The sequence below is a fragment of the Zalophus californianus genome, chromosome 8, assembly GCF_009762305.2.
Source record: "Zalophus californianus isolate mZalCal1 chromosome 8, mZalCal1.pri.v2, whole genome shotgun sequence".
NCBI lineage: Eukaryota > Metazoa > Chordata > Mammalia > Carnivora > Otariidae > Zalophus > Zalophus californianus.
Genome location: NC_045602.1, coordinates 21,665,319 through 21,684,594, shown reverse-complemented (window position 1 = coordinate 21,684,594; position 19,276 = coordinate 21,665,319). Strand labels below are relative to the sequence as shown.

At 55.7% G+C, this 19,276-nt stretch overlaps 2 protein-coding genes across 5 annotated transcripts in view; one reads left to right on the top strand and one right to left on the bottom strand.

Annotated features, from left to right (window-relative positions):
* The window catches only part of OTOF (otoferlin), a 94,065-nt gene extending 85,703 nt beyond the window's left edge, over positions 1 to 8,362 (top strand). Inside the window, exons 36-46 of one of the 3 annotated variants that reach the window (XM_027623800.2) lie at positions 294 to 431; positions 944 to 1,071; positions 1,192 to 1,362; positions 1,973 to 2,133; positions 2,876 to 3,018; positions 3,408 to 3,496; positions 4,851 to 4,949; positions 5,074 to 5,315; positions 5,401 to 5,579; positions 5,686 to 5,786; positions 7,432 to 8,362. In XM_027623800.2, the coding sequence (XP_027479601.1) occupies positions 294 to 431; positions 944 to 1,071; positions 1,192 to 1,362; positions 1,973 to 2,133; positions 2,876 to 3,018; positions 3,408 to 3,496; positions 4,851 to 4,949; positions 5,074 to 5,315; positions 5,401 to 5,579; positions 5,686 to 5,786; positions 7,432 to 7,612 (1,632 nt within the window). In that variant the 3' untranslated portion in view covers positions 7,613 to 8,362. Of the gene's footprint in view, positions 1 to 293; positions 432 to 943; positions 1,072 to 1,191; positions 1,363 to 1,972; positions 2,134 to 2,875; positions 3,019 to 3,407; positions 3,497 to 4,850; positions 4,950 to 5,073; positions 5,316 to 5,400; positions 5,580 to 5,685; positions 5,787 to 7,431 lie in introns of those variants that run through there. The other 2 variants (XM_027623801.2, XM_027623802.2) reach the window with 2 other exon arrangements.
* A 658-nt stretch (positions 8,363 to 9,020) lies between these two features.
* Positions 9,021 to 19,276, bottom strand: part of DRC1 (dynein regulatory complex subunit 1) — a 40,717-nt gene continuing 30,461 nt past the window's right edge. The window contains exons 11-17 of one of the 2 annotated variants that reach the window (XM_027624166.2): positions 15,946 to 16,058; positions 14,669 to 14,758; positions 14,044 to 14,130; positions 12,083 to 12,267; positions 10,928 to 11,068; positions 10,478 to 10,580; positions 9,021 to 9,251 (exon numbers count right to left, since the gene is read on the bottom strand). In XM_027624166.2, the coding sequence (XP_027479967.1) occupies positions 9,195 to 9,251; positions 10,478 to 10,580; positions 10,928 to 11,068; positions 12,083 to 12,267; positions 14,044 to 14,130; positions 14,669 to 14,758; positions 15,946 to 16,058 (776 nt within the window). In that variant the 3' untranslated portion in view covers positions 9,021 to 9,194. The remainder of the gene's footprint in view (positions 9,252 to 10,477; positions 10,581 to 10,927; positions 11,069 to 12,082; positions 12,268 to 14,043; positions 14,131 to 14,668; positions 14,759 to 15,945; positions 16,059 to 19,276) is intronic. The other variant, XM_027624167.2, reaches the window with a different exon arrangement.

The following is a 19,276-nucleotide window of genomic DNA, read 5'->3' as shown; positions in this document are numbered from 1 at the left end:
GCCAGCGCTTATCCCCACCCCAAGCCCCGAGCCCAGGGCTGACAGTCAGGTGGAACTGTGAGCTACACTGATTGGTAAAATATGACAGTATTTCTATGCCGATAAAAAAAAAAAGAGCATCTGCCCTGAGTGCCCCACCCTCAACATTGCCCGGGCCCCTCCCTCCAGAACCCCAGAGCTTCCCTCTGATCCAGCAACTAAAGGGTTAAGGCCCGGAGCAGCAGGGTGCAGACCCTCTGTGCAGTTTTGAGTGCCTGTGGGAACTGCACCCTGACCCCCCTGCCTTGCCCCAGGGCTCCCTCTGCGTGTACAAAGTGCCACTCCCAGAGGACGTGTCCCAGGAAGCCGGCTATGACCCCATCTATGGCATGTTCCAGGGCATCCCCAGCAATGACCCCATCAATGTGCTGGTCCGAGTCTATGTGGTCAGGGTAAGACTCCCCTCAGATCCTCTCCCCGTAGCCCAGGGGGAGCTAAAGCAGCTGCAAAGTGACAGCCCCCACTGGGAGACCCCAGAAAGGTCATCTGGTTTAGTTCCCACCTTTCTTTTTTTTAAGATTTTATTTATTTATTTGAGAGAGAGAGAGAGAGAGAGCGCGCGCGCGAGCAAAGGGGAGGGGCAGAGGGAGAGGGAGAAGCAGACTCCCTGCTGAGCAGAGAGCCAGACCTGGGGCTAGATCCAGGACCCCAGGATCATGACCTGCGCCAAGGGCAGACGCTTCACCAACTGAGCCACCCAGGCACCCTTAGTCTTTTATAGAGGAGGAAGCCAAGACCCAAGACAGGCAGTGACTTGCCCAGGGTCACACAGCAATTCTCCTGTCTCTGGTCCAGCGCTCACACCCTCTGCCATCATGGGACCATCAGGGAGGAGGGTGAGGGCACTGGAAGATGAGCAGGGTGTGTGGGGAGCCTGCTCAGAAGCACCCCTCCCCCATCCCAGGCCACAGACCTGCACCCCGCAGACATCAATGGCAAAGCCGACCCCTACATCGCCATCCGGCTGGGCAAGACAGACATCCGCGACAAGGAGAACTATATCTCCAAGCAGCTCAACCCTGTCTTTGGGAAGTAAGGCCTCCTGGTGTCCCACATGCCCCCACTCCTGCCCCGCCCTGACTTCCCCAGCCCCACCCCCCAGCCACCCTACCCCACCCTGAGCTTCAGCCCTTCTAACCCCCACCCCGCCAGGTCCTTTGACATCGAGGCCTCCTTCCCCATGGAATCCATGCTGACGGTGGCCGTGTATGACTGGGATCTGGTAGGCACCGACGACCTCATTGGGGAAACCAAGATCGACCTGGAGAATCGCTTCTACAGCAAGCACCGCGCCACCTGCGGCATCGCCCAGGCCTACTCCCTGTGCGTGGGGCGGGGCGGGGCGGGGCGGGGCGCACCTGCTGCGTCCTGACTCTGAGGACAAGATTAGAGATTGTGATTTGGGAAGATGGCTCTAGAACGGTTTCTGTCCCCGGCCAGGCCGCCTTCCTGCAGGCTCTGGGCAGACCACAGCTTCTAAGACAAGGAGAGAGCCAGGGGATTCCAGGACAGAGGAGGCTGGGGCAGGAGAGAAGCGTGGGCTGGGACGAGAGGCGGCACTGCTCCACAGAGTCCACGGGGATCTGGCCAGCCTCTGCCACTGACAGGCTGCGTGACTCTCGTCACATCCCTACCCTCTCTGGCTTTCAGTGTCCTCATGGGAGTCTTCAAAGTACCAGAGGAGAGGGCACAGTTGGGGAATGGGTTGGGCTCTGCTGGGGGAGGCTGAAAGCTCATGCTTGGACACCGGGCATGTGAGGCTGGAGCCTGGGGTCGGAGGGATCAGCCTCCAGCAGCCCTAGTGTCTCAGGTGGGGCCCACTTGCTGACACGGGGGAGCAGCCAACTTCGAGAACCGCCTGGAACCAGTTCCCACCTGGGGATGGGCCCAGCCGCACCTGAGCCCCACGAAGCCTGTGTGCTCTCTCCCACAGACATGGCTACAATATCTGGCGGGATCCCATGAAGCCCAGCCAGATTCTGACCCGCCTCTGCAAGGAGAACAAGGTGGACGGCCCCCATTTTGGGCCCCCTGGGAGAGTGAAGGTGTCCAACTGTGTCTTCACTGGGCCCTCTGAGATGGAAGATGAGAATGGTAACAGGGCTCTGGACACAGCCACCGGGGGCGGGGGGGGGGGGTGCGGGCGGAGGCCAAGAGGAACCCACACTTCCCTGTGGCAGGACCTCGCGGCCTAGACTGGGGTCTCCTTAGACCCTCTGCCCATCAGCCTAGAGTCCCACCCCTGTCTGCCCAGCCTCTGCCCTTCTGCCCCATCCTACATTGCACCTGCCCACTTGTCTTCTCTCTCCCTCTCAGAATTCCTGCGGGGTAGAAAGGTTCTGCCCATTCTGCAGATGAGGACACTGAGACCCAAAGTGTTTCAGTGACTTGGCCAAAGTCACATGGCTCTTCAGAGGCAGAGTGAGATGTGGGCCCAGATCTGACTCCCAAGCCCTGGGCCCTCGCCACTCCTTTGCCCATGTGGCACTTCCCAGAAAATAGGGAGATATGTGTGCTGAGGAACTCTTGCCACCTTCAGGGTGCTGGGCCAGGAAGTGGATTCCTGCCCTCCCTGCCCTCACCGCCCAGTGGGATTCTCTGGGCAGGTTTCCCAGGCAGAGCAAACCCAAGAACACAGGTCTCGCTGGGCCCTATGGGGCAGCTGAGAACTTGGGCAAGCCAGTTCTCCCCCTGTGCCTCAGTTTCCCAACAGTAGAAAGGAAATAGGATGGACAGGTGATGGCTCCAGGGCCTCTTTGTGCCCCTGAGTCTAGCCCAGCACAGGTTTCCTGTTCTTCTGAGGCCATGTGTGCCGCTGACCCACCCGCACCCACAGGTCAGAGGAAGCCGACAGAAGAGCATGTGGCGCTGTGTGCCCTGAGGCACTGGGAGGACATCCCCCGCGTGGGCTGCCGCCTGGTGCCCGAACATGTGGAGACTCGGCCGCTGCTCAACCCTGACAAGCCAGGCATCGAGCAGGTGACACTCGCAGGCCGAGATCTGAGGTTCTTTGGTACCTGGGATCAGGGAGTCCCAACGTGAGTCCATAAAAACGGATCCTCATACTGTTCACCACATTCCCCAAAGCCTGGCAGGCGCTTCCCCCCCGTGGCCCCTCACAGCGACACCAGTGGCACGTGTCTTTGCTTTGAGCGAGTCACATCGGCTCAGGGGCAGCCCTGGGCTGTCTCCCCTAGAAGCTGTGATTGGCCATTGGTGATGGCGTAGGAATTCTGGCATCCAAGGATGAAAATCGGTGAACTGAGTCCGGAGGGAACAAAGGTTGGGGGAGAGGCGGGAGAAGAGAGCTGGCCTTCCCGGGCAGAGGGGAGTCCGTGGGGAGACCTGCCACGCCCCCTCCTCCACAGGGCCGCCTGGAGCTGTGGGTGGACATGTTCCCCATGGACATGCCGGCCCCCGGGACGCCTCTGGACATCTCCCCCCGGAAGCCCAAGAAGTGAGCCCCACCCCTCCACGGCCTTCCTGTAGGGGCCCCAGGCTCGGATCACCCACACCTTAGCGGTGCTTCCCCTGTGGTCTGGTCGCGGGATCGGAGCAACCTTTGGAGCCGGCGGTGGGGCCGGCCCTGGGGCGGGGGGGGGGGGGGGGGGGGGGGGGGGGAGGGGGAGGCCTTGGCCGAGTCAGAGCCACACCCCTGGGTGCGGTCGGTGAGTCCGGGAGCCGATGCGTACTCGCCAGCGCCCTCCTGTGGACGGTCATCCCCACAGCGGCCACTACCCCTGAGCCAGCTCTGCGTTGTCCGCACTCGCACTCGAGGCTGTCAGTAAGCCCTGCCGAGGAGATTTGCAGGAGTGAGGTGCAAGGGTAGTAGCCGACAGGGGCCGAGCCGCCGGCCTCTCCCACTTGATCCTGGCCAGGTCACGTTGCCTCCCTGGTCCTCAGTTTTGCCATCTGTAAAATGGCAGGATGGAGTTGCTGCCAGTTCTGACCTCTTCAGGGCCTGGAACCAGGGCCAACTGCCTGGGTGGAGAAGCAGCACAGACCCGCCCACACTCAGAGGGGCCCCACTCTTATTTCAGGATGGCAATATTTAAATTCTTAATTTTTTAACAAGGGGTCCCACATTTCCATTTTGCGCTGAGTGCTTCCAATTCTAGAGCAAATTCTGCCTGGAGTAGCCTCCAGGCCCGAGGTCACGAGTGTGCTGTCCCAGGGCCGGCCACTAGGGGACACCTCACCCCATTGTGTCACCCGGGACTTGTAGTCAGGGTGTAATGGCCTACCTCCAGGGAGGGCAGCACTCCAAGCGACGTGGAGGGGGTGACTCAACCTTCCTCCTAATGGTTTGAAATGTAACCACCGATTTGCAATGACAATTACACTTCAAGGGGAAAAATCCTCTTCGGGGATAAGGGCATAAAGGAAACCAGATTCCGTGGGTGTCCCCTGCCAGCTGCTGGGCTTAAATGTGCCCTTGTGTTAGAGCTGGAGGGTCTTCTGGCCTCTGGAGACGGGGATCATGCTCAGCAGCCCCCAGCAGCGGCCCTGGGTCAGCCTCCCTGTCCGGGAGTGTGCTCTGGGTCCTGGCGAGCCGGCCAGACGGGCTTCCCCTAGGGCTCTCCTCACAGGAGCTGTGCTGGCCCGTGACCCTCCCTCCCTCGCCCAGGGCCCCAACATCCCCCTGTCACCTCAGCTCCCTGTCCTCGCCCCCTTCCCTGAATCAGCTCTCTCCACCTCAGCCTGGCTCCCCGAGTCCCCAGGACTCCCCTCGGTTACCTGCCCCATCTGCACCCCAAGACCCTGGGGCAGCCCCCACCCCCAGACTGTGAGGCAGCCTCTCCCCTGCCCAGGTACGAGCTCCGCGTCATCGTGTGGAACACGGACGAGGTGGTCCTGGAGGACGATGACTTCTTCACCGGGGAGAAGTCCAGCGACATCTTTGTGCGGGGGTGGGTGAGAGGGCACTGGGCTGCGGCAGGGCGGGGGCTGAGCCCACCTTCCTGGGAGGCAGGCGAGGAGGGAGGAGGCTCCCTGCAGGTGGCCACCCGTTCTGGAGCCGGTGGCACCTGGCAGGTGGCTGAAGGGCCAGCAGGAGGACAAGCAGGACACAGATGTCCACTATCACTCCCTCACCGGCGAGGGCAACTTCAACTGGCGCTACCTGTTCCCCTTCGACTACCTGGCCGCTGAGGAAAAGATTGTCATCTCCAAGAAGGAGTCCATGTTCTCCTGGGACGAGACAGAGTACAAGATGCCCGCGCGGCTCACCCTGCAGATCTGGGACGCCGACCACTTCTCCGCGGACGACTTCCTGGGTGCAGGGCTGGGGAAGGAAGGGGGGCGGGCAGGGGGAGCCCAGCCCAGGGAAGGTCATCAGAGCTGACTCCAAGGCTGCCACAGGGGCCATCGAGCTGGACCTGAACCGGTTTCCTCGGGGCGCAAAGACAGCCAAGCTGTGCACCATGGAGATGGCCACGGGGGAGGTGGACGTACCCCTGGTTTCCATCTTCAAGCAGAAGCGCGTCAAAGGCTGGTGGCCCCTCCTGGCCCGCAATGAGAATGACGAATTCGAGCTCACGGTGGGGACCACGGCTCCTTGGGCAGAGGGCAGGGCTGGGCGCGGCTAGGGTGCTGAGGGCCCGGCACCCGGCCTGAGCACTGGGCTCCTTCTGTTCCCTTCTGCAGGGCAAGGTGGAGGCAGAGTTGCATCTACTGACAGCCGAGGAGGCAGAGAAGAATCCTGTGGGCCTGGCCCGCAATGAACCTGACCCCCTAGAGAAACCCAAGTGAGTGTGCTGCCGGCCACGCCGGTCTCTGGGGCCACGGGAACAGGAAGGAGGGGCCAGAAGCTTCTGGCCTTCTTGCTCCCGCCCTGCAGGCACCTCTGCGCCCTCTATCCCTTTCTGGGCAGGGCAGCCCCCTCTCCTCTCTGCTTCGCCCTGGAATCCATGCTTCCCTCTGAGCCAAAGCAGGGGCTACCTTTGCAGGAAAGCGGCGCCTCTCCCAGGGAAGGCCCCGTTTCGCAGAGTTAATGCTCTTCCTACTTTTGCCAGAAGCCAGCAGCGGCAGCCGTGGAGCGCGGGGCGCCAGGCGGCCCTGCTGGCAGGGGAGGCGCCCAGAAGTGCACACACTCAGCCCAGGGGCGCCCCCCCACCCCCCCACCCCCCACCCCCCGGCTGCAAGGCCCCTGCCACAGCCTGAGCCTTCGTCCTCCGGGTCCTTTGTCCACGCTGCCTCTGCCCTGTTGCCGCTGCGGCCAGCCAGACGCGAGCTTCCTGGGGTTCTTGAACCCTCCCCAGTCTGCCCGCTCCTTCCTGTGGCACACGTACTGCTCCTCACACTCCTGCTGCCCCTCCTGCTCGCCCCCGCCCTCTGCTCGGTGCCGGCTTCCCCCCGCCCAAGAAGGCCCCGGGGGGCCTGGGCCTGGCCTCCTGCTGGCTCCGGGACTCCCCACTTGTCCCTCTGGACTGCAGGCCGACGAGCTTCAGCAGGCGGCACCCACACATGCACACGCGCACACACACGGATGCACACGTGCACACGCCAACTCCCGAGACGCCAAACAGTCCCCTGGGCTCTCAGAACCCAAGGGACTGTTGTACGTGAGTGCGGACTGGGCCAGAGAGAGGCAAGGTCACCGAGCAGATCAGAGCTGAGACCCAGCCTAGGTTTTCACGTTGCCGACCCGGCGTTCTGGGCCGGACACCGCTTCCTGTCCTCATGGCAGAATGACAGACTCTAAGCCGGTGCCATCGGCAGAAAGCAGTTGGCGTGTGGACAGGGGATGGAGAAGGGTTTGGCCAGGACTCGCCAGCAAGGCCTCGCCAGTTCCCACCGGCCCCCACCTCGCAGCCCGGAGCCGTTTTCCGCCGTGCGGCCCGGGCAGGGTCTCCATCCCGTCCCCCCAGCTTAGCAGGTGCCATCTGCTGAGCAGCCTAGGGAGCCGGGGGGCCTCGCCCGGCGCGTGCACTTCCCCGCCCTGCCCCGCACCAGCCGCGGAGGCAGCGTCCGCCATTAACCCCCGCTGTGTAAGTAAGGAAACTGAGGCTCAGACAGGGGCCTCACTTGCCCATCACCGCTGGGCCTGGAAACCAGGTGCCCTGCGCTGGCGCCGCACTCCGCCCCGAAGGTTCTGGAATGCACGGTCTGTGTCCCTCGGGGCTTGCTGGGACAGGAGTATGAAAACGCCTATTCAGTACTTGAATTTTCCGTCTTGGTATCTTATAAACCCTACCGTTTTCGTAACACCGACGACAGGAAGCACCTCCTGGCCGGGAGGCTGTGCGGAAGGCAGGGCAGCGAGCCGCGTGTGTCCCACGGGGGCCCCTCAGACCCTCGGCAGGGCCCGGTGGGGACCGACGCTCGTGTTCTCAGAAAGGGGGAGAGGCTGAGAGGCCCACTACCTGACCACGGCTCCCCCTCCGCCCGCAGCCGGCCTGACACCGCCTTCGTCTGGTTCCTCAACCCCCTCAAGTCCATCAGGTACCTCATCTGCACGCGGTACAAGTGGCTCCTCATCAAGATCGTGCTGGCACTGCTCGGGCTGCTGCTGCTGGCCCTCTTCCTCTACAGCCTCCCCGGCTACATGGTCAAGAAGCTGCTCGGGGCGTGAAGCCCCATGGCCCGGTGGCCGCTCCTCTCCCTGGGCAGCTTGGGAAGCCCAGTGTCCCCCCTTGTGGCCTCAGGTCCCCGAAGCCTACCTCCTGCTTGCTGGGCCGGTGACCCGGCCCCTCTCATCCTCCCCCCCCAAGCCTGTTGCTTGCCCCGTGCCACCCATCTGGTCCCTGCCTGTGGGGTGGGAAGGGTGAGAAGGAGTGGGGTCCTGCCCCTCTTGGCTGAGGCACCCCTGGCTCGGGTAAGGCCACCCCAGACCCTCCCCGAAGGCCTTCCAGTGGAGGAGTAAAGCTTTAATGGAATTAACTGAGAACTAGCCAGTGGCCAGAGCTATAAAAAGAATGAACAAGCAAAAAGCATCACCCTCCCTCCCCCACAGAATCTCGCGAGGGCAGCCACACCACCCGTCTTTGTTCTGCACACGTGGGCCAGACCCTTCCCACAAAGGGTGTGGAGGTGGCTGCTTCCGCCCTGCGGCCCTCCCGAGTGCCTCCTCCTGCCCAGGGAGCTGCCGTGGTGGGGGCTCAAGCCCCGTCCCTGCCATGCCTGTGGGTTTTTATCGCTTCCCAGAGCTTCCTCTGCCCAGTCCAGCGCTCAGAAGCCCAGATGAGGAGCAGTGAGAGTGAACCCCAGTGCCTCCCCCCGCCCCCCATGCCCGCCTGCCCTACCAGGCCCTCATGGAGGCCAGGATGGGAGCGGGTACTTGCCCTGAGAGCTGGGTTTCTGTTGGTTGTTGTTCCTTTCTTGAGTGGTGATTTTTCTCTTAATAAAAGGAATTAAACACTGAGCTGAGAAGTCTGCATTTGGCCAAGTGGGGGGACCAGTATAGGGGCACAGGTTGGCAAACTCAGCACCAGCTGGGCCCCTCTGGCTCTTCCCCTTTGGATAGCCTCGTGGCCCAAGGTTCAGGGAGGGCTTTAGGCACTGGGCCACCTGCCCAGGCTGCCCAGGGGAAGAGCCTCACACTATACCAGATGGAAACGGGGACCCCAAAAGCTCACCAAAAGGGTCCTGCAGGCCCAAGGACAGTCTGAAGGCTTAAGAGCGCAGGGCACGTGGGAGGCTCAGTTGCTTAGCATCCAATTCTTGATCTCAGCTCAGGTCTTGATCTCAGGGTTACGAGTTTAAGCCCCGCATTGAGCTCCACACTGGGCGTGGAGCCTACTTAAAAAAAAAAAAAGACCCTGCAAGAGCCCCAGAAGCTCCAGCCTCCACTCATAGACCACCAATTGCCCCCAAAATCAAGAAGGGAATCCCATGCCACTGGCCTAAGCTCAGTCCCACAGTGACAGGCCTGTTCTACCACGGTCTGAGGTGGGGACAAAGTCTCCTCATGACATGAGGTGGGGTCAAGGGCCAGTAGCTCAGGGAACCTGAGCTCTTTGGAGAGATTCAGCCACAACTTTTTAAAGACTTTAATCATGACGGCAGGATACAGGTAACCGCTCGGCCTTCTTTTGACAGGCCCTATCACAGCAGCTCTGGAAAGTCCAGAGTGGCCCCAGGCAGGTGCCCGGGTGAAACGTGCCAGCACCAGCACCAGCACGCACCTTAACACGGCAGCCTTCCGAGGCCCAGCTCTATTTTGTGGGTGCCCGGAACACCCGAGTTGGTGGAACTTGCAGTTCAGAGTTTATCTGGAAAAGAAAGAGTACAGGTCATTCCATTTTTCCCAGGGCCCTCCTTCTTCATGACCTCTGGGGGGCAGGTGCACGTGTTAGCTCTCCTCAGGGCTCCAACTCTGCAAGCATTTCCTCCCCATGTGCTTCCAGATGCTGGGGAAAGCCCACACTCTGCCTTCCTTCAGAAGAGAAGTCCTACGGCTTTTGGGTTGGCTTCTGCTCCAGCTAGCTAACCTCTGGTAACGTTCCGAACCTTCTGCTCCGAGCCACTCTCCTAAGTCCTCCGTCTCCCGTTCACCTGTGCATCCCGCCCCCGGTCTAGCCCTGCCCTTCCCTGCACCTCCCCATCCTCTTGTGCGCAGCAGCATGGACGAAAGTGTGGGCCACACAGCCCTCATGTCTGTCACGACACCAAGGCTTACCACATCCTCTGTTCAGCTGTGGCCTGGGGCCTGCGACCACGGCAGGGCCACACTCCCCGTTCCTGGGCTTGTGGCTGGCCTCAGTCACCTCTCCCACACACAGCTGGGGACGGAGGACCTACCCTCAGCCCAGTGTGTCAAGGCCCACGGCCTCAGTGCCACGTGCAGGATTCCACACTAGCAGAGCCGAGCCAGCAACTTAATGGATTCTAACCTTTGGAGCAGAGACTGTGGGATTTCTTCTCCGGCAGGCCATGGGGAAGTTGCCCCAACCAACACTGGAGTGATCAAGAGTGGGGGCCAGGGACTATCTGTCTCACTCGGAGCTTCCTCTCGCCATGTCATAGCCCAGGCCGGACAACCTGGCCAGCAGAGTGGGGAGAGCCCAGGGCTCTGGGCACGGCACAGAGGCTTCCAGTTCTGATTCTCCTTTTTGGGAGAATCACCTGTGCCCTGTCAGCTTCACAGAGGGGTTAGGAGCAAAGAAGAAACTTCATGAGGAAGGGCCCTGCGGCCTGTGATGCCTTCACAGGCTTTGGCACCGCTTCCGAGGACGGTCCAGCAAGGAGCAGGCACCAAAAACCATGGCTTCCGAGGGGCACCATCATAGCCCAGACGATGTCCAGGAGGAGACTTCAGGCAATGTCCACCCCCTTGCCCGATAATTCTGTCCCAACCGGAGGTATGACTGTTGATACTTTATGTCACATCTCAACGCTCCCTTGCTTCTAGTGAGGGAAGAGACCCGTTTCCTAAGAGGAGCCCCACTGCCTCCCTCAGCCTCCTGCCTGCCCTCCTCGGAGGCTCCCTGTCACCCACCTTGGAATCTAGATACTTTTGAAGCAGCATCTGGAGCTCTGTGTTCTGCTGCTCCAGCGAGTTGTTTTCTATCAGCAGCTTGGCCCTCTGGGTCAGGATGAGGCTTTGGGCAGAAAAATCAGTTAGAGGCTCCCTGAATCCTCCTCCATTCTCCGCCAGGCCAGGATCTCTGGGTTTCTGTTCTGGTGGGAGGCGGAAGAGGAGCCCAGAAGCCTCACCCACCAGCGCAACCTTCCTGCCCTGAACGAACCAGGTGGGCAGGAACAGAACAGGAGGGCAGGGCCACAGGGCCAGCCACCCAACGCCCCGGGCCCCTTTGGCGGGAGCTTTCCTTCCAAAGGCAGCTTTTCTCTCCAAACCAGGGAGGTGGCAAATGTGGCCCTGGCAAGCAGGATCCTTCCCCACTGCCTGTCTGGCCCCCTCCTTCTGCGCAATGACATGTGGGCTTACTGGTATTTCTCCAGGGCTGTGTACAGAGCGTCCCAGAGGTTTTGCGTGGTGTCAGGGATAACCGTGGTCAGGGCCTCCCAATACTCAGAGTCCTTTGAGTTATCCCGCACATACTTCAACTTCACTGGTGCCCAAGAGTCCCTGAAGGTTAAGAGCAAACGTCGCATCGTCTCCATCTGCCCCCCCCCGCCGGGGCCCCCACACAGTGCCAGCCACAGAGCCCGCCCCTCACAGACGCCCGCATTCCCACTGGTCACCTTCCCACTCAGCTATGCCAGTCTATCGGTTTCTGGCAGATTCTCTGAAAGGGCACACGACTATCATCAATGTTCCCGATTCCTGGTGCCATTGTCGCCTTTGTGACAGCATCCCTGGAGTTCTATCCCCACCCCTTCTCTCGGCCAGTTTACTGTGTCCATTTCTTTCACTAATGCATCTAAAACCCCTCTCAAGATTCGGCTGCCCTCAAGGATAGCCTTGATCCAGGATATCATCACCTCCACCAGGACAAAGCCCCCGGCTGCTCTCCTGCATCCAGCACCAGCCCCTCCCTGCCACCAAAGCAATCTTTCTAAAATGCAAGCCTAAGTGTGGCTCCCCTACTGCTCAAGACCATGTTCTGGCTCCGGTCCACTCAAGGGTAAAGACAAAGGTCTTGGACACAGTGGGCAAGGTTCTCTGAGATCTGGCCCCCCCACCACCCGCTGGCCACACTTCCCACGGAAGACCCTGACACCAGCCACACCTCTTGAACACACCCTTCCCCACACTGTGACACCTGAAATGGCCCTTCCCCCACTTATCCACCTAGCAAAACCCAGTTTGGGTGCCTGAAGCCCTCTCGGACACGCCAGATGGGGTGGCCACTTCCTCCCCGGAGCAACAGGACACCTTGTTACGCTCTGGCCATCGTCCTGCTAACAAGGTGCGACCTCCACAGGGCACAGCAGACCCCGTGACTGACCGCTGAATGAATGATGCATGAGAAAATGCAAATCGCTTCTACACCCCCTCCTTCCCTTCGTGTCCGCGGATTCCTCCAGCCCTCCCCCATCACCCTCTCCTCCCCCCTCCCCAGCCTCTGCACACGCACGCACGAGCATCTGCTTGGCCCCCACCTTCCCGGGGCCTCAGGCAAGCCCTCCAGCACCACACCTGGGTTTCTTTAGACCCATGACAAAGGCCTCCAGAATCTTGAGGACATCGTTGGGATGGATGAGCCTGGAAGAAGGGGGGGCCTCCTTCTCTTCCGGCTCCCCTTCCACGAGGCTTTCCTCTTTCTGTCCCTCGAGGTCTGGCTGCTTTCCTGGCTCCAGCACTGACAACAGGCTTGTTTGCTCCTGTGGAGGTGACAGATGCCAGGGGTTGAGCTGGAGAAAGGCATAAGGGTGACTATGGATCGGGGGGGACAGAGCAAGCATGAGTGTCTGAAGACAGGCAGATAGAAAGTGGAGAAAAGTTTACAGAAAGTTATAGAAAAGATGCAAAGGGACACATTTACAGGAAGGAAGAAATGGTGAAAGAGTGCAGGATCAGGGAGAGGCACACGGGGGGCTTCCAAACAGTGCTGATCTTCTATTTCTAAATCGGGGCTCATATGTGTTCATTTTATTGATATTCCTAAAGCTGACACTATATATCTTTTTTAATCAAAAATCACAAACTACATTGTAATTTTTTAATTTAAAAGTCTTCCTCCTACTCCTGTCTCATAGTTCAGTTCACCTCCCATAGGGAAACCAACGTCATCAACGTCTTCCGCATCCTTCCGAAGAAATCCTCTGTCCATACGAGCAACGCCTTCCCTCCCGTTTTCACACGAATGATACTCTACCGCACAGTTCTGCACTTGGCGTTTTTCACAGACCAATAAACCTTAGAGATATTTTCACGTAAAAAATATGTAAAGAACTGCTTTGGTCTGTTTTTTGCTGGTGCATAGTATCCCACTGTGTCGATGCACCACTGATGAGGTAATCGATCCTTTCATGATGGAATTAGAGGTTGTTTTCAACCTTCTCCCATTTCAGGCGCCATGGAAACCAATGAGCTACAATAAACACACCCTTTCATCGTGTTGAGACATAGCTGCAGGAAGAATTGCAGGGGCCAGGGCATACGGTGTTGTCACCCACACTGCACGCGGTGACAATGGGCTCTCACAGCAGCGACAGGAGCGGGTCTGGTTCCCACGCCTGGGCCGTCAGCACGTGTTATCCAACTCGCAGAGTCTTGCCCACGTGACAGGTGCAGATGGAATTTGGAACAGTTTGCATTTGCACTTCTCTTATCATAAGAAGCCTGGTTATCTTTTCATGTGTTTAAAAGTTACTCGTATTGCCTCTTGTAGGAGATTTTTTGTTCATATCCCTCGTCCTTTCCATTGAGCTGTTGGTCTTTTTCTTATTGGTTTATATGAGTTCTTTGTATATTAAGGAAATGGGCCCTTAAATGTGATATGAGTTAAAAACGTTCCCTTCCCCCGCCCCCCAGCTGTCATCTGTATCTTAACTTTGCTTATAGTGATTTTTGCCCCACAGGGTTGGGGGTTTTTTGTTTTTTGTTTTTTGCTTTTTTAATGTAGTCAAATAGATCCTATTTTTCCCCCTTTACGGCTTCTGGGTTTTGTTCATCCAGAAAATTCTTTTCGGAAGCATACGAGGATACTCACCCTGGAGCCAGCAATATGAAACGCATTTTTTAATTCAAGTTTTTAATTTTTAAATTAAAACTTTATAATATTTTTAACATGATGGCTTCTTCAGAATAGTCCATTATGATCAAGATGGGTATTACAGATGGGCCCTGCTTTGCAGGAAAGTGGTAAGGATCAAAATATTCAGAGCTTGGTGGGCCCAGGGCTCCTAGGGGCTGAAGCCTGGCTTTGAGGAAGGGCCCAGGAAAAGACACTTTGGCCTTAGTATGAGAACAGCCTCCCATCCCCCGCCATTCTTTCCCTTGCAAATAGAAAAAGTAATAGTGTGGGAAACACTAAGTTAGCTATCTCTGACAGGAAACCCTCACTATCTCTCCACGAGTGTTATAGAAAGGCAGCAATGCCCTCTGGGAGCTTCCAGAATTTCAAATGCTCTCTTTTTTATTGCATTTCACATTACCTGACTGGAGGGTGAATGATAAACTCGGTATTTGAGGAAGAAATTCACCAGTTTATACAAGTCGTCCTCACTTTCAATTCCAAGGGCCTGGGGGAAAATAGGAGAATTGCTCAAACACCACAGCCAGAAGTCCACCAGCTACCAGAGTTACCAGACCCTCAGCTCCTAAGAGCAGGAGGTTTGGCTGTTCCTCCGAACACCCCCAGCACCTGCCATGGCCCAGAGTGAGGCCACTGAACACCAGGGAAGCACAGTGAGATCACATCTGAGCAGACAAACAATGCTCAGAGTCAGGAACAGCTCTGTACAGGCCTGGGGGGGGGGGGTATAAGAATGCTAGAGGAGGCTGGACACACATCCGAGTTTAGGGGTGCAGGGGAGAACCTACAGTCTGAGAGCCAGGCCATGAGAGAGAAGCTGGTAGAGGAAGGGTCGGGGCTGGGAGACTTGGTGGCCTATTTGGGGCATGGAGAACGAGGAAAGGGAAGGAGGTGACAGCAAGGCCAGGGAAGCCTGGGAGACCTGTATCTCTTCCCAGGGCCAAGGCAATGTTGGAAAAACAGTCCACTGGAGGCTGGCATAGAATGAGGCCCCCACCCCATCAACTCAGCCCAATGGGACTCACTGAGAAAATGGCGTCCAACCTCAGCAGATAGCATTCGTTCTTCTCCAGGGGAAGGAGAAGGCTCAGCAGCTTGTTCTCTATGAGGAAACCCTGGGAAGGAAAATGACATCTCTAGTCAGAGACAGGTTTCAGAAATGAGTGCTGGGTTTGCAGCCTACCTCTGTGTAACTATCAGCGATGACTCCACAGAGCAGGACCCCGGGGATGAGACTTTGGGCAGCAGGACCCCAGAGGAAGTCCTTCCTGGGATGCCTGAGAGCCCTTCCCGGACACAAAGCCAATACTCATCATGGATGAAGGGTGCTGGCTCACCTCACCCAAAAGCCCCTGGGCAAAGGGCTAAGTTCCCCAGAGCCGCCCAGACCTGCTCCAGTCACATATTCCCGCCCTCGCAACGTCACTTTGCTCAGAGGCTAGCCCTCCAATATCTGTAGACCAGGGCGGCAGGCACTGAGCTGGGGGAGAGGGAGGGAGGCATGGCGGGGGATGGGCACACCGTATCCCGGCACAGTGCACAGGAAGTGGGCAGCGGGTGGGGACACTGGGCGCCCAGCACCCACTCTGAGCTGGGAAGGCCTGGGGGAGGGCTGCGTGACAGGTGGCCACTGGCAGCAAGCCTGCAGAGGGCCGGAGGGGTAGGGGAGCACCTGCCTACTGCCTCTTTCAGCAGGAGCCGCCCTCAGGGACAAGAGCCAGCTCTTGGCCTAAGAAAACTGTCCCACGGGGTGGGAAGCTGCCAGTCCTGGCTACACCTCTTTGACTCATCTCAGAAATGCAGGATCATGCACCAGTCATGTTCCTAGAACACCTCAACTCCTAGCTGAGCCACCTCCAACACCCTTTACATGAAATCCAGTGGGTCTTGCTAATATACAGTATACAGCTATCCAAAGCCTGACACACCCCGAGAAATCACAAACTGAGCTCCCAGGGTAAGGCCACGTCAGCTGTGGCCACACCACTCGGCAGGTGGGTTCACAGAGGGGAGACTGGTGCCCCTTCTCTTGCAGACTCAGCTTTTTTTTTTTTTTTTTCATTAGCAGGAGCCGGGGGCCAACTTGGCCCACACCTTGCTGACCCACTAAGGGAAGACCCGTTGGCCAGCCGGGGGCAGCTCTGAGGCCGGGCCTCTCGTGAACCAGCCCAGCTCTGCTGCTCAGTGCTTGTGCCCTCCTGCCTGGCCGGGCCAGCCTGGGCCACAGCAGCATGGGAGAAGCAAGGGCAGGGAGCCACCGGCCAGGAGACCCTCCGGCGCAGCCCCACGCGGCCGGCCTCACCGACTCGTCACACAGGAGCATCAGGATCTTTCTGGTAGTTTTGGGGGAAATTTGCTTCGGCAGGTCGAGGTAAGACTCTGCTTCCGAGGCAGCCTCCTCGGTCTCCTCCTCTTCTGCAGATGAGGCAGAGAGAAGAGAGAGTGGGAGAGAAAAGGGAGATCATTGCTTGGCTTTGTTGACTTTGAGCAACAAACCGCTTTCCTTGAGAAAATTTACCTGTTAAAAAGCCTCTGTAAGGCCCTATGGAGTCTCCTTGGCTGAAGAAAGCCTAGTATGTGGCAAAACCAGGAAGGCTGGGGGTTGGATACGAGACTAGCGGGAGAATTCTGCCATTCTACAACGCTTCGCTGTTGTAAATTTCATCTCCCTGCCAACATCATACTCAAAATCCAGCCACGACCAGGAAGCAGAAGGGAGAGTATGAACCTATTTATTCTCACTTTAGACAACAATCTAGAACATCTGCTAGGTGGTTTCTAAACCAGCAGCAGATCAGATGTAGCCAACTAAACCGTGGTCCAAGTGGTGGCCTCACTTCTCAGCAAGAACTGGTAGCTAATAGCAAGAGCCAAACATTTTAATTAAAATTAGAAATTTAAAAATGTTTTATACTATATATACCTCATCTGAAAATAGTCACAAAAAATCATTGTCCTACCAGGTTTTACTAGTTGTTCAAAAGATAAAATGAGATAATGTAAATGAAGATATTTTGGAAAAGTACAAGATACCATCTTGCTGGTGGAAAGCAAAATGGTCCCATCTGTATGGAGCAATATCCAGCAAAACTACAGAGGCATTTACCCTTTGATCCAGCAGTCCCACGTTTAAGGATCTATCCCAACAATTCGCCAGGAAAAATATGCAGACACAAATGCACAGAGCTATTGGTTGCAGCAATGTTTGTAAGAGAAAAAACAAACAAACAAAAACCCGGAAATATCCCAAGTGGCCACCAACAGAACACTATCTGAATAAGTTATAGCTCAGCCACACAAGAGAATACCAAATAAAAATGGCATGAAGAATGTGTCTTCTTACTCCTATAGACTGACCTCCAGGATACTTTGTAAGTGAAAAAAGCAAGATGGAGAAAAGCATATGCTCTCATTTAAAAAGTGGGTCTAGGGCGCCTGGGTGGCTCAGATGGTTAAGCGTCCACCTTCAGCTCGGGTCGTGACCCCAGAGTCCTGGGATCGAGCCCCGCATCGGGCTCCCTGCTCAGCGGGGAGCCTGCTTCTCCCTCTCCCTCTACTGTTGCCCCTGCTGGTGCTCTCTCGCTCTCTCTGTCAAATAAGTAAATAAAATCTTTAAAAAAAATAAAATACATAAGAAGTGGGTCTATATAAATACAAACAAATATATATACACATTTGTTTTTAAAAGCAATGGAAAGATAAACCATACATTTTTAGATAGTTACCTACAGAAAGGGGGTAAAACCGAGTGAGAAGATAAGACTACACTTCCTCCAGGATATCTTGTTTCGTACACTTGACTTTGGAAGCATGTAACTATTTTACATAACTATAAAACAAAATTAAATTGTAAAAAGCAATCCCTAACAATCAGAAGTAAAACAAAACAAAAAGACCTAAGTATGTATTCGGTTGGTGACATAACCAAATAGAAACTATTCTAAGTGACTTTAAAAGACACCAATCGGGGCGCCTGGGTGGCTCCGTCAGTTAAGCGTCTGCCTTTGGCTCAAGTCATGATCCCATGATTGGGACCCACGTCGGGCTCCTTGCTCAGCCGAGGAGTCTGCTTCTCCCTCTCCCTCTGCTCCTCGCCCCTGCTCGTGCTCTCTCGTCACTCTCTTTCTCAAATAAATAAAATCTTTTAAAAAAATTAAAAATAAATAAAATAAAAGACACCAGTCTGGGGATGGGGGTGGTGGTGGCTGAGTGACTCGGTTGGTTGAGCATCTGACTCTCAGTTTCAGCTCAGGTCATGATCTCAGGGTCGTGAGATCGAGCCCCACGTCCAGCTCCGCGCTCAGCGTGGGGTCTGCTTGCCCCTCTCCCTCTGCTCCTCCTCCAGCTCTCTCTCTCAAATAAATAAAATATTTTTTAAAATAAATCATAAAATAAATGTAAAAATAAATAATAAAAGACAGCAATCTGTCTGTACATCCCTAGTGGAATGTGTCCTAAGAGTAAAAAGAACTTCAAAGAAGTTTAAACAATTTTTAGTAATCATTTGTTAGTGGTAGGTTGATATTTTATTCTGCAAGTGTTCTGTGGTTGTGGGAAAAGCAATGAGTAATTATTTTGTAGTCACTGTGCACCAAGATTTTCAAGTTAGGAGAAAGGAGATATACTTTGATAAAGTTAAGTAAAAATTCTGGCATCCTGATGATTAGGAAGTGTCAGGATGAACACATGACTTATTTTATGCTGAAAATGTAATTCTACACCCTATGCTCATCCACTAGGAAGGCCTAGGAATTGACCTATCCCAAACAACGAGCACTCCAGCTCCCAGACTATGGTTTTGAAATACCATTCCCTTTAAAAGGACCAGGTCTCCTCGACCTTGAGAAATGGCTGATTACAGACTTGAAGCAGGAAACGTATAATGTGAGACTGGAAATCTGGTCATTCTGGAAAGCCAGGACGCTATCAACGACTACTGAGGTTGTGTCAAAAGGACCCAGAAGCCAACATGAAGAGACTCCCACTGGCCAAAGATGGACAATGTAAGTATCAGTAAGGGTAATAAGTGCAGTAAACCGAAACACATCAAATTTGTTTAAATCTAATGTGTTCATAACGATATTTATTTTTTTTGTTTGTTTATTTGACAGAGAGACAGAGTGTGTGGGGTTGGGGAGGGCAGAGGGGGGGAGAGAGAGAGAAGCTCAAGCAGACTCCAAGCTGAGCACAGAGCCCCATGTGGGGCTCGATCTCATGACACTGAGATCACCACCTGCGCTGAAACCAAGAGTCAGATGCTTAACCAGCTGCACCACCCAGGAGACCAATGATATTTATTTTATAAAACGTTACTGGTCACCTTTGGAAGATGCTAGAGACCCAGCCCATCTATTTTGAAAACTAGTAAATAGAGAAAGAACAGCATCTATCCTGCCTTTCCTATACGAACTGTGTCTCAGGGTAACAAATAGCTAATAAGGGAAGATTCTCTTTTCAGAAGTGGTCCAGCTAATAAATGAAGACATATGATAGAATTTAGAATATCACCATTTTGCAACCCCTAAAGCAATTAATGGATCTTAGACAATGACTACCAATGGTTGCTCGCCTCCCAAAGAGAGAGACAAACTGCCATTAGTTTATCCCAATGGAGGTAACAACAATGTATTCAG